The 14614-nt window shown below is 45.8% G+C and overlaps 2 protein-coding genes across 2 annotated transcripts; both read left to right on the top strand.

Annotated features, from left to right (window-relative positions):
• Window positions 1–4542: 4542 nt before the first annotated feature.
• LOC307078865 (acidic mammalian chitinase-like) lies at window positions 4543–7204 on the top strand (the record flags this gene model as incomplete). Its single annotated transcript, XM_079740872.1, has 9 exons — window positions 4543–4733; window positions 4852–4908; window positions 5015–5180; window positions 5352–5476; window positions 5568–5691; window positions 6153–6335; window positions 6423–6539; window positions 6688–6820; window positions 6954–7204. The coding sequence occupies 9 exons, from the start codon at window positions 4543–4545 to the stop codon at window positions 7202–7204; spliced, it is 1347 nt and encodes a 448-aa protein (XP_079596998.1).
• A 2906-nt stretch (window positions 7205–10110) lies between these two features.
• On the top strand, window positions 10111–12730 carry LOC307078977 (acidic mammalian chitinase-like; the record flags this gene model as incomplete). Its single annotated transcript, XM_079741018.1, has 9 exons — window positions 10111–10301; window positions 10420–10476; window positions 10583–10748; window positions 10880–11004; window positions 11096–11219; window positions 11681–11863; window positions 11951–12067; window positions 12214–12346; window positions 12480–12730. 9 exons carry the CDS (start codon window positions 10111–10113, stop codon window positions 12728–12730), a joined length of 1347 nt encoding a protein of 448 aa, XP_079597144.1.
• Between the last annotated feature and the right edge of the window lie 1884 nt (window positions 12731–14614).

The raw sequence follows: 14614 nt of genomic DNA, 5'->3' as shown, positions 1-14614 counted from the left end.
GTTGTTTGCTTCACAATAAAAAAAAAAAAAACATCTTCAAAGTTGTAAGCATGTTCTGTAAATTAAATTATGCAAATCCTCAAACAATCCATGTTAATTCCAGGTTGTGAGGCAACAAAACACGAAAAATGCCAAGGGGGGTGAATACTTTTGCAAGGCACTGTATGTGTATGTTTAGGACTGGCATCAGTGTATTATTAAAGTTATCAAAGTAAGTAATACTTTCTTAACAATCTAGATGAATCCCATGCTGCGCACATTGCTTGGTAATACGTGGGAACATAAACATGTTCATCTGAGTTCATGTAAACGAGTATGTGAAGCACTGCATCATGTAATATGAACGAGTGAAAATGTCTAAGTCCCTAACAGCGCTGAGGTCGTCCGGAGCTTCGCCTCTGTAGAGGTTCTGCTTCGAATGAGCGTAATGTCCTTCAGGGTGTATCAGTCTTATGTGTTTTCTTCTAGCGAATTTTGTGTTGCGAGTTGTGTGTGTCAAGGCTGGTGTGGGGGTTTCTCGAGAACACCTGCCTGGCCTTGAGCACCCCGGGCTGTGGCCGAGTGTTATCAGCAGATAGATTCGAATGAGTGTGTGCATTGTGTGAGCATCTGAAGGCCCCTATCGTTGGGACATGTCTTCACCATGGGCCTTAACGTGTGCCTATATCTGTACTGTATATGTGGTGTGTTTGATAGGTTATTTTGGCCATCAGTACCCCAGTGGAGAAGCTGTATATGGGTTTTGCTTCATACGGTCGCACCTTCCGCCTGACATCGTCTAACACCGGTATCGGAGCGCCCGCCAGTGGTCCTGCTTCAGCCGGACCTTACACCCGTGAGGCTGGCTTCTGGGCCTACTACGAGGTGAGGGGTCTGGGTGGTTAGTATCAACCAGTCTAAAGGTCAGGAAGTCGACCAACACAGTCGATTGACAGATCGGTGTCATATTTTTCCGATCTGCACCTTCCTGAAGCCAAAGTTCAGTGGATTAATGATCAGAAAGTTTCCTCAAGAACAGCGAGTGGGTTGGTTTTGATAACAGGGAGAGCTATGAGGTCAAGGTAAGCATCAAAATCCTCACAATCATAACACTGTGATATTGAATACAGGAATATTGAGACGTGTCCCTTATCTGAATATTAATAATTATAATCAACTAGATTCTCAGGTCAAGTACATGAAAGAAAACAAGTTTGGAGGCGCCTTTGTGTTGGCCCTGGATCTAGATGACTTCCAAGGAGAGTTTTGTGGAGAGGGAAGCCGGCCTCTGCTGTCACATCTACGCAAACTCATCAATAAAGGTAAGTCCAGCCCGCTTCACCGCCACAAGCAGTTGATGGTAAATATTTGAATTGTCTAAACTACATTCACTTTTCTGTTTCTTCATCTTGAAGATCGTCCCCCAGTGCCATCTACCACAGCCCAACCAGTGGTCACCACTGTTAAGCCAACAACAACCGCCAAACCAGTGGTCAGCACTATTAAGCCAACAACCACCGCCAAACCAGTTGGTCCCACTCTTAAGCCCACAACTCCAAAGACCACCATTACCGCCGTTCCATGTATCCCAGGCCGAGGCTTCTGCAAAGGGAAGCCTGATGGAATATACGCCAACCCTGAGAACAGGACATCCTTCTTCACATGCTCCAGAGGCCATGAGATACGTGAATCACAGTGGCCTTTGCTCAGTCTTTGATGACAGCTGCAAGTGCTGCAACTGGCCTCGAGACTCCCTCCCTTCTCTGTTGTGAGGAGAAAGAGAAGACAGTTGTTGGAGGACGGTTGTCAATAAATGCGATCATCTACATTGGATAAAAGTCTTTATTTTTACTGCTGTTGTTGAAATACGTCCTGTTTTTCCACTGCAGACAAACAATAGTTTACAACGATTATTTCACAACAGAAAGTATACTTTTCAATTTTATTTTATCTTAGTAGTGGTTTTAATCACACAGGAACAGGGGGTGCCCTTGCACATGGCCCAAACACTCATAAGGTCATTATTTGCAGTAACCTGCTCATCACAATCCTCACTTGGAAATGCTTGCCGCAACCAACAGGAGCCAGTATCTGGGCTTGGTTCTATTTGGCAGCCACCTCCAGGTTTATGTGATTGATTACCTGCCTTTTCCATAAGCATTAGCCAATTAGATAAGGGTTTTTAGATTGGCTACAACAGGCGGTACCTTGTTCATTGAACAAGCATTACATGATTGCAAACCTAATCTACAGCAAATACAACAAGAAATGACAATACAACTCTGACAAATACGATTCTACATGTATCTATTATTGAAGAAATTATTATTAAAAAAAGAATGAATATATAACACAATTGTACACCTTTGTCTAGGTATTACTGTAGAGAGTGTACTTCTCTGGCTCACACAGAGATATTGTTTTCTTCTATAATTAAACTTGGTTTCATTAGTATGTGAAAAAGTATATTGCGTAGCAATGCAGTTTAGTTTTTTCCCATGCTCATTGCTACTTTTTTAAGTGAACAACTATTGCTTTAACCAGGGAATGTAAAAAACACATTTAAAAAAGTTAGAATACTTCAATGACAAAATGTGGAGTATGACGCTTGGACAATCAATGCTCAAAGGTTAGACTAACCCTATCAACACGCACAGAGGGTGCTCTGACATGTCTTAAGGTAACACCTGCCCTGACCGAGATCCCAACTCTGTGATGAACCGGGTTTCGACAACATCTAGCAGCTTCTTGGTGGACGGAGGAGCCCAGTGAAGCCACCCAGCTGGCATACGGCCTGCTATAGACACCTAGTCCAAAGGCCTATTGATAATGTGACTAATATACTAATAAATTAAAACAACATCTCAGGAAATCAATGAGAGAAGGTTGACGGTATAAGACGGTATAAGACGCTAAATCTCCCGCCTTAATCTTAAGAAGACAATAAACCAAATTCGACACCTTCCACCTAGTTGGCTGCCACACTTAACCTAGTAGAGGGCCACCATCCCAGTAGTTGGGGGCTGCCATCCCAATAGGTGGGGGGCACCATCCCAATAGGTGGGGGCAGCCATCCCAATAGGTGGGGCCCCCATCCCAATAGGTGGGGGCCACCATCCCAATAGGTGGGGGCCGCCATCCCAATAGGTGGGGGGCACCATCCCAATAGGTGGGGCCACCATCCCAATAGGTGGGGCCACCATCCCAATAGATGGGGGCCACCATCCCAATAGATGGGGGCCCCCATCCCAATAGATGGGGGCTGCCATCCCAATAGGTGGGGGCCCCCATCCCAATAGGTGGGGGCCACCATCCCAATAGGTGGGGGCTGCCATCCCAATAGGTGGGGGCCCCCATCCCAATAGGTAGCCTTGGCTTGGCTCCTCCAGACAAAGTGTTGCCATGCGGGACACCTCCCAGAGTGTGTGCTGATGGCTGGTGTAACCTGTGTACATGTGCATCCTCACCCATCCCCACATCCCAATCGGCCTGACTCAGGCCATGTGAACCCCACATATCCCCAACACCAAATTGAGGCTGGGGATAATCACCAGCCGAAGCCTACTCCCCCCTAACCCCCCATCCAGAATACACTCAACTGGACTCTGAACTGGGTTACCATTCCCCACTGAACCTGGTCGGGGAGACCCACCATGCCACCCTCCCCGCCCACCCTGGAGACCGAAGGCCTGGACTGCTGCTTGGCCCGGCGGAAGAGCCGCTGGACATGGCATTGCAGGTTTGTCTGGGTGGGCCTGGTGGAGGTCAAACCACTTGGCCGCGGCGGTAGCTCCACGGGGGCCTTGAGCAGCCTACGGTGAGCCAAGGATGAGGTCTGGGTTAAGCGGCCTCAGCTGACATGGGCCAGGCGAGACCGCTTAAACCAGCCATCATCCAGGCTCGTCAAAGTGCTGATGGCCTGACTCTGACCCTGGCTCCATTATTACCACGGTTACCATGTTCCACTAAATAAACAACTAGGGGAGTGTAATGTAGATCAACGGTTGTGTATTAATTAGGTGGCATCTTAGGACTGTGCTCTCTCTTATCAGTGGTGTATACATATTTTTATGAGCCCTGCCCTTGCGAAAAAAGTCCAGTCTGCTGCTCTGGATAAACTATAAAAGGAGGCCAGCTCCTCCGCTATTGTAGTTTCTTTTATTAAACTCCTGAGGTAAGCTTTGCTGTGACAGAAATAAGAATGGATCAAACAGTGCCTCTGTATATGCTCTTGATATAGAGGTTATACGCCGATTGATGGGAATCTTGTCTTATCTTACAGCCACATATCAAAGTTGTGATATTTCACTTCAAGATGACCAGGCTGACACTGCTTGCAGGTATTTACCAAATGATCGATTGTATCCATCGATTCATTGAATTGAATACGTGTTCTTTAACTTATATTCATGTGTTTCAATTCTCTTAGGCGTATGCCTGGTTTTGTGCCAGATTGGTAAGCTATGACAAGTGCACTCACACCAGTGGTCTCATGTATAGAATCAGATGCTAATGTATGCTTAAATCTTCCCTCGTGTCACCCATGCAGCAACGGCCGATCAGATGGTGTGCTACTTCACCAACTGGTCCCAGTACAGACCCAACGAGGGCAAGTACCTGCCAAAAGACGTGGACCCCTTCCTCTGCACCACCCTCATCTACGCCTTCGCCATGATCAACAGCAACCATGAGCTGATCACCTACGAGTGGAACGACGATGTCCTCTACAAGGCCTTCAATGACTTGAAGACCAAGTAAGTGATGGCATGTTTTTGAAGACTCAACCTGAGCCCCATCCAGAACCCTGCTCGTATAGAATTGGAGCATTGAATCAGTGACTCAAAGCCATTGACACGTATTTCCTGTCCTCAGGAATCCTCATCTGAAGACTCTGCTGGCTGTCGGTGGATGGAACTTTGGTTCAAGACAGTACGTTGCTCTTTCCTCTAAAGTCCCCCTAAATAAGGAGCTAATCATTAGATCATTTCAGTATAGGTTCTGAGGCATGACACCAGTAATCCCCTGTTGAATGCAGGTTCTCCCTCACGGTGTCAAACGCAGCCAACCGTCAAAAGTTTGCACAGTCATCCATTAAGTTCTTGAGAACCTTTGGTTTTGACGGTTTGGACCTGGACTGGGAGTACCCGGGATCCCGTGGAAGTCCTCCAGAGGACAGGGAAAAGTTCACTCTGCTTTGTAGGGTGGGTAACCATTTACTTCAGTACACTTTCCTGATATATAGGTTAACAGTTCCTGCTATAGGGAACTACAAACTATTATATATATATATATATATATATATATATATATATATAATTATTTCCTTGTAGTTTAATTTGATATATCGTTTCATTACGTGAATGCATTTCCAGGAACTTGTGGCTGCCTTCGCAGCTGAGGCCGTTGCCACCGGTAACAACCAGCTCATGCTGAGCGCTGCTGTGTCTGCAGGGAAAGGAACCATTGATGCTGGATATGAGATCGCTGAGATTGCCAAGTCAGTTTTCTGATTTTCATAGCATGCCTTTAAAACTGTATTTCTGGCCAAACTATCTTTTGAAATATTAACACCCTTCCTCCCCCGTCAGGGAGTTGGACTTCATCAATGTAATGACCTATGACTTCCATGGAACCTGGGAGACGTTCACTGGCCACAACAGCCCCCTCTTCCGTGGTTCCGAGGACCACGGCGACCTCATCTACTTCAACACTGTAAGGGGAACATGATTGACAACAAGGGAAGTTACTTAAAGGTTGTATCAGCGATTCTAGGCCGAAACATAAATGATCACTTTCACCTGATCTTTCCTCACGATCCGCTAGCTGCCCGCCCCGTAAGCAGGGCGTAAAAACAAAAGCATCTCTGTAGGCAGCCTACGCTCCGAGATCGCACACAAAAACAAATGGTACTGCCAACTACTCAAAACCAAACCAAATAGTGTTCCAACCAATCACCGACAAGGGGTAGGTGTTGTGGGGTTTTGCGCTGCGTTGATGATAGTTTTTACTGGATGCACGATACACAGAAGGGAGGGGAATCCAGGGTTTGTTTGGGATCTCGCTTCAATACCAACAGAAGTGACGTCACCCAACATTGCTGAAGCAACTTTTCACATTGACTGTTGCACAACCACAGTCAATCCCCTAATATTTTATTTTCAATTCCATGCAAGGACTACGCCATGAAGTACTGGAGGGACCAAGGTACCCCAGTGGAGAAGCTGCATATGGGTTTTGCTTCGTATGGTCGCACCTTCCGCCTGACATCGTCTAACACCGGTATCGGAGCGCCCGCCAGCGGTCCTGCTTCAGCCGGACCTTACACCCGTGAGGCTGGCTTCTGGGCCTACTACGAGGTGAGGGGTCTGGGTCGACAGTAGCAGCCAGTCTTAAGGTCAGGAAGTGGACTAACACAGCTAATGGACACTGGTTACCTCTTTCAGATCTGCACCTTCCTGAAGGGCGCCAAATTGGAATGGATTGAAGACCAGAAAGTCCCCTATGCTCACAAGAACAATGAGTGGGTGGGATTCGATAACAGAGAGAGCTATGACACGAAGGTAGGCATGGGAGAAGCACTACATAATGTAGAACAAGATCACATAGCTGTACTGAATGTAAAAAACAAAACATTTTATCACACAATCGAAATCAATCAAAATAATAGTAGTTAGCATCAAAAGCGTAATTATCGTCACCGTCCCTCAGGTCCGCTACATGCAAGAGCAGAAGTTTGGCGGGGCCTTTGTGTGGGCCCTGGATCTGGACGACTTTAATGGACGGTTCTGTGGAGAGGGAGTCCACCCTCTGCTGTCACATCTCCGCACTCTCCTCGATATTGGTACATGTCATGATTTCTTTTAACCTTTATATCTGTTTTCAATAAAAAAAAGTCTTCAAAATATATTTCATGCAATATTTCGGCATATTATTTGCTAATTCCACTAACTGTTCATTCTGTTTTTGCCATACAGAGTTGCCTCCCCTGCCCCCGACCACAACCCCTGACCCCAACAACACCACCCCGACTACCACAGCCACCACCACCACCACCACCACCCACGCACCAGGCTCAGGCTTCTGTAATGGAAAGCCTGATGGCCTGTATCCCCACGAAGAGGACAGAAACCTGTTCTACATGTGTGCACATGGGATCACTCACGTCCGTACCTGTGGAACTGGCTCTATCTTTGATGACAAATGCAAGTGCTGCGTCTGGCCTTGAAATAGGGATGACTCTGAAAACAATACATTGTCAAGCTATTGAATGACGTTCATTCTCTGTTGCAGTGTAATCGTTTTCCTAATATCATTCAATAAAAATTGCTTTTGCAAAGTGTCAATGACTAGCTCATCCTGTAAATGTGTGGTTTGAGGTCATGAAGGTAGTGCATAACTAGATACATAACCTTACTCACTGGCAAGGCAGGCAAGGTATTCAACAGACTGAAAGGGAAACAGGACTCATCAACAGGATGGTGAAGTTGCAAACCAGTTCATTGTAGAGGTTGAGGACAATGATGCAGACTGATGGCGCTCCATGCTGCCATGGAGGAGCTCTCCCTCAGTGTGTGGTGATGGCTTTTCTTTCTCAAGTTAATAGGCTATAGTTAAATAAACAGAGTTAGTTTATTATCCAAAGTAAATATCCTTTCCTTTTATTACATTTTCAAATGAAGGAAAATGACTTATTTCTCAATGATATAATGTGCTATATTTTCATAGCCTACACCGTAGGTTATTCTTGAAATCATGAATGCACTGCTGTCCATGGAGCTGAGATAAGGCTGCTCTCTGTTCTGAGTGTCTAAACACTGCAAAAATCCCCAGGTTGAAACATAGTGAGCGGACAGCCTCACAGTAGCCTGCATGGGACCAGGAGCTGCTGCTTTGGGGATGAAGCCAGCATCAGAGGTTAATCACAGTCTTGAGCTCCCTGGACCTCATTTCAATGTTATTCTGACACTGCTGTTTGAATCCATTCTGTGTGGGCAGTGTGCTTCTGAGCTCATGGTCCGAGGAACCACCGAGGAACCATCCCTCCCATTGACTTTGGGCTTGGAATGCCCTTTGTGATTGGAAAATATGACAGTTTTGTGATTCAGATAACGTTTTATCCTTGAGTTGTTTTATGCATACATTGGACCAACATTATCTTTGGTCCAATGTATGCAGGGAAACGGGACTCATCAACAGGATGGTGAAGTTGCAAACCAGTTTATTGTAGAGGTTGAGTATAATGATGCAGACTGATGGCGCTCCATGGAGTTAGAATAATAAAATGACAAAATGTGGAGTATGACGCTTGGACAATCAATGCTCAAAGGTTAGACTAACCCTCACCACACGCACAGAGGGTGCTCTGACATGTCTTAAGGTAACACCTGCCCTGACCGAGATCCCAACTCTGTGATGAACCGGGTTTCGACAACATCTAGCAGCTTCTTGGTGGACGGAGGAGCCCAGTGAAGCCACCCAGCTGGCATACGGCCTGCTACAGACACCTAGTCCAAAGGCCTATTGATAATGTGACTAATATAATAATAAAGAAAAACAACATCTCAGGAAATCAATGAGAGAAGGTTGACGGTATATCACGGTATAAGACGCTAAATCTCCCGCCTTAATCTTAAGAAGACAATAAACCAAATTCGACACCTTCCACCTAGTTGGCTGCCACACTTAACCTAGTAGAGGGCCACCATCCCAGTAGTTGGGGGCAGCCATCCCAATAGGTGGGGGCCGCCATCCCAATAGGTGGGGGGCACCATCCTAATAGGTGGGGGGCACCATCCCAATAGGTGGGGGGCACCATCCCAATAGGTGGGGGCACCATCCCAATAGGTGGGGCCCCCATCCCAATAGGTGGGGGCCACCATCCCAATAGGTGGGGGGCACCATCCCAATAGGTGGGGGCCCCCATCCCAATAGGTAGCCTTGGCTTGGCTCCTCCAGACAAAGTGTTGCCATGCGGGACACCTCCCAGAGTGTGTGCTGATGGCTGGTGTAACCTGTGTACATGTGCATCCTCACCCATCCCCACATCCCAATCGGCCTGACTCAGGCCGTGTGAACCCCACATATCCCCAACACCAAATTGAGGCTGGGGATAATCACCAGCCGAAGCCTACTCCCCCCTAACCCCCCATCCAGAATACACTCAACTGGACTCTGAACTGGGTTACCATTCCCCACTGAACCTGGTCGGGGAGACCCACCATGCCACCCTCCCCGCCCACCCTGGAGACCGAAGGCCTGGACTGCTGCTTGGCCCGGCGGAAGAGCCGCTGGACATGGCATTGCAGGTTTGTCTGGGTGGGCCTGGTGGAGGTCAAACCACTTGGCCGCGGCGGTAGCTCCACGGGGGCCTTGAGCAGCCTACGGTGAGCCAAGGATGAGGTCTGGGTTAAGCGGCCTCAGCTGACATGGGCCAGGCGAGACCGCTTAAACCAGCCATCATCCAGGCTCGTCAAAGTGCTGATGGCCTGACTCTGACCCTGGCTCCATTATTACCACGGTTACCATGTTCCACTAAATAAACAACTAGGGGAGTGTAATGTAGATCAACGGTCGTGTATTAATTAGGTGGCATCTTAGGACTGTGCTCTCTCTTATCAGTGGTGTATACATATTTTTATGAGCCCTGTCTTTGCCAAAAAAGTCTTCAGTCTGCTGCTCTGGATAAACTATAAAAGGAGGCCAGCTCCTCCGCTATTGTAGTTTCTTTCATGAAACTCCTGAGGTAAGCTTTGCTGTGACAGAAATAAGAATGGATCAAACAGTGCCTCCGTATATGCTCTTGATATAGAGGTTATACGCCGATTGATGTGAATCTTGTCTTATCTTACAGCCACATATCAAAGTTGTGATATTTCACTTCAAGATGACCAGGCTGACACTGCTTGCAGGTATTTACCAAATGATCGATTATATCCATTGACTCATTGAATTGAATACGTGTTCTTTAACTTATATTCATGTGTTTCAATTCTCTTAGGCGTATGCCTGGTTTTGTGCCAGATTGGTAAGCTATGACAAGTGCACTCACACCAGTGGTCTCATGTATAGAATCAGATGCTAATGTATGCTTAAATCTTCCCTCGTGTCACCCATGCAGCAACGGCCGATCAGATGGTGTGCTACTTCACCAACTGGTCCCAGTACAGACCCAACGAGGGCAAGTACCTGCCAAAAGACGTGGACCCCTTCCTCTGCACCACCCTCATCTACGCCTTCGCCATGATCAACAGCAACCATGAGCTGATCACCTACGAGTGGAACGACGATGTCCTCTACAAGGCCTTCAATGACTTGAAGACCAAGTAAGTGATGGCATGTTTTTGAAGACCCAACCTGAGCCCCATCCAGAACCCTGCTCGTATAGAATTGGAGCATTGAATCAGTGACTCAAAGCCATTGACACGTATTTCCTGTCCTCAGGAATCCTCATCTGAAGACTCTGCTGGCTGTCGGTGGATGGAACTTTGGTTCAAGACAGTACGTTGCTCTTTCCTCTAAAGTCCCCCTAAATAAGGAGCTAATCATTGGATCATTTCAGTATAGGTTCTGAGGCATGACACCAGTAATCCCCTGTTGAATGCAGGTTCTCCCTCACGGTGTCAAACGCAGCCAACCGTCAAAAGTTTGCACAGTCATCCATTAAGTTCTTGAGAACCTTTGGTTTTGACGGTTTGGACCTGGACTGGGAGTACCCGGGATCCCGTGGAAGTCCTCCAGAGGACAGGGAAAAGTTCACTCTGCTTTGTAGGGTGGGTAACCATTTACTTCAGTACACTTTCCTGATATATAGGTTAACAGTTCCTGCTATAGGGAACTACAATCTATTATTTCCTTGTAGTTTAATTTGATATATCGTTTCATTACGTGAATGCATTTCCAGGAACTTGTGGCTGCCTTCGCAGCTGAGGCCGTTGCCACCGGTAACAACCAGCTCATGCTGAGCGCTGCTGTGTCTGCAGGGAAAGGAACCATTGATGCTGGATATGAGATCGCTGAGATTGCCAAGTCAGTTTTCTGGTTTTCATAGCATGCCTTTAAAACTTTATTTCTGGCAAAACTATCTTTTTAAATATTAACACCCTTCCTCCCCCGTCAGGGAGTTGGACTTCATCAATGTAATGACCTATGACTTCCATGGAACCTGGGAGACGTTCACTGGCCACAACAGCCCCCTCTTCCGTGGTTCCGAGGACCACGGCGACCTCATCTACTTCAACACTGTAAGGGGAACATGATTGACAACAGGGGAAGTTACTTAAAGGTTGTATCAGCGATTCTAGGCCGAAACGTAAATGATCACTTTCACCTGATCTTTCCTCACGATCCGCTAGCTGCCCGCCCCGTAAGCAGGCCGTAAAAACAAACGCATCTCTGTAGGCAGCCTATGCTCCGAGACCGCACACAAAAACAAATGGTACTGCCAACCACTCAAAACCAAACCAAATTGTATTCCAACCAATCACCGACAAGGGGCGGGTTTTGTGGGGTTTTGCGCTGCGTTGATGATAGTTTTTACTGGATGCACGATGCACAGAAGGGAGGGGAATCCAGGGTTTGTTTGGGATCTCGCTTCAATACCAACAGAAGTGACGTCACCCAACATTGCTGAACCAACCTTTAACATTGACTGTTGCACAACCACAGTCAATCCCCTAATATTTTATTTTCAATTCCATGCAAGGACTACGCCATGAAGTACTGGAGGGACCAAGGTACCCCAGTGGAGAAGCTGCATATGGGTTTTGCTTCGTATGGTCGCACCTTCCGCCTGACATCGTCTAACACCGGTATCGGAGCGCCCGCCAGTGGTCCTGCTTCGGCCGGACCTTACACCCGTGAGGCTGGCTTCTGGGCCTACTACGAGGTGAGGGGTCTGGGTCGACAGTAGCAGCCAGTCTAAAGGTCAGGAAGTGGACTAACACAGCTAATGGACACTGGTTACCTCTTTCAGATCTGCACCTTCCTGAAGGGCGCCAAATTGGAATGGATTGAAGACCAGAAAGTCCCCTATGCTCACAAGAACAATGAGTGGGTGGGATTCGATAACAGAGAGAGCTATGAGACGAAGGTAGGCATGGGAGAAGCACTACATAATGTAGAACAAGATCACATAGCTGTACTGAATGTAAAATACAAAACATTTTATCACACAATCAAAATCAGACAAATAGTCACGTCATTATCAAAAGCGTAATTATCGTCACCATCCCTCAGGTCCGCTACATGCAAGAGCAGAAGTTTGGCGGGGCCTTTGTGTGGGCCCTGGATCTGGACGACTTTAATGGACGGTTCTGTGGAGAGGGAGTCCACCCTCTGCTGTCACATCTCCGCACTCTCCTCGATATTGGTACATGTCATGATTTCTTTTAACCTTTATATCTGTTTTCAATAAAAAAAAGTCTTCAAAATATATTTCATGCAATATTTCGGCATATTATTTGCTAATTCCACTAACTGTTCATTCTGTTTTTGCCATACAGAGTTGCCTCCCCTGCCCCCGACCACAACCCCTGACCCCAACAACACCACCCCGACTACCACAGCCACCACCACCACCACCACCACCCACGCACCAGGCTCAGGCTTCTGTAATGGAAAGCCTGATGGCCTGTATCCCCACGAAGAGGACAGAAACCTGTTCTACATGTGTGCACATGGGATCACTCACGTCCGTACCTGTGGAACTGGCTCTATCTTTGATGACAAATGCAAGTGCTGCGTCTGGCCTTGAAATAGGGATGACTCTGAAAACAATACATTGTCAAGCTATTGAATGACGTTCATTCTCTGTTGCAGTTTAATCGTTTTCCTAATATCATTCAATAAAAATTGCTTTTGCAAAGTGTCAATGACTAGCTCATCCTGTAAATGTGTGGTTTGAGGTCATGAAGGTAGTGCATAACTAGATACATAACCTTACTCACTGGCAAGGCAGGCAAGGTATTCAACAGACTGAAAGGGAAACAGGACTCATCAACAGGATGGTGAAGTTGCAAACCAGTTCATTGTAGAGGTTGAGGACAATGATGCAGACTGATGGCGCTCCATGCTGCCATGGAGGAGCTCTCCCTCAGTGTGTGGTGATGGCTTTTCTTTCTCAAGTTAATAGGCTATAGTTAAATAAACAGAGTTAGTTTATTATCCAAAGTAAATATCCTTTCCTTTTATTACATTTTCAAATGAAGGAAAATGACTTATTTCTCAATGATATAATGTGCTATATTTTCATAGCCTACACCGTAGGTTATTCTTGAAATCATGAATGCACTGCTGTCCATGGAGCTGAGGTTGCTCTCTGTTCTGAGTGTCTAAACACTGCAAAAATCCCCAGGTTGAAACAAAGTGAGCGGACAGCCTCACAGTAGCCTGCATGGCACCAGGAGCTGCTGCTTCGGGGATGAAGCCAGCATCAGAGGTTAATCACAGTCTAGAGCGCCCTGGACCTCATTTCAATGTTATTCTGACACTGCTGTTTGAATCCAATCTGTGTGGGCAGTGTGCTTCAGAGCTCATGGTCCGAGGAACCACCGAGGAACCATCCCTCCCATTGACTTTGGGCTTGGAATGCCCTTTGTGATTGGAAAATATGACAGGTTTGTGATTCAGATAACGTTTTATCCTTGGATACCCTGAGTTGTTTAATGCATACATTGGACCAACATTATCTTTATAGCAATAGCCATTTGCACAGTCAGGAGGTAACTTGTTTGATTGGAACCATCCATATTTTATAAATGTACTAACTTTCTAAATAAATAAAGTATGCATATATATTATATAAATATATATGTGCACATTAACAATTTTCTGTGGTGAGTTCTGTAAAAGGAAGATCTATGGTAGCTAATTGTTTCTTAATCAAGAACAAAGCAGCCACAGGTATTTATGTATCAAATAATGGTTTGTACGTATGATAATGCACACTTGCTAATGTTAACCGTTAAGCTAAATCGTAATTTTTATAGGTGCCGTTTATAACTCTCTGATGAGCTCTAAGTTGTGATGTTTATATGTCAGCAGTCTAAGAGACATGGCTCTTACAGCCAGCAGTATGACAGATGAAACACAGAAAGAGCTTCTCCTTATCATTCATAGCTTGACCCATTTATTATGCTACCGCATGAAAGTGCTTTGCATAGGATAAATCCTTATCAAGCACAATGCCAAGCAGATCATTGGCAGCTGTCCTTCAATAGTTCAAAAGAAAGATGGCAATCTGAAAAGAACAAGTATATCAAAGAAGGAATTATTCTACCTGATAAGTGACCTGATGATTAAATCATCTATAGGAAATGCTATAAATATGCCTTTAAAGTACAGCTCTCCCATCTCTAAATCACTATTTAGATAAGCTAAATAGCCTATAATGTTTTGTTGGGTATTATCGTTAAACTGGCAGTGAAATGTTTTATTGATATTTGTAAAGAAAAACGTACTTTCTCTTGTTCGATAGAATAGGAATATCCTTTTTTTTTGAAGGACAAACGTTTTTCACAAATCGGAGATGACAAATCACCTTTTTCCAATATTTATACAAATGTATATGTTGCTATTGTTTATGTTAGTCTACACCCTATAGACTGAAAGGTAAAACATTACAGAGACTACAGGTGCT

The sequence above is a fragment of the Pollachius pollachius genome, assembly GCF_949987615.1.
Source record: "Pollachius pollachius genome assembly, chromosome: 8".
NCBI classification, from domain to species: domain Eukaryota; kingdom Metazoa; phylum Chordata; class Actinopteri; order Gadiformes; family Gadidae; genus Pollachius; species Pollachius pollachius.
Note: the sequence above shows the minus strand (reverse complement) of the source record. Positions and strands in the feature narration are given on the sequence as shown.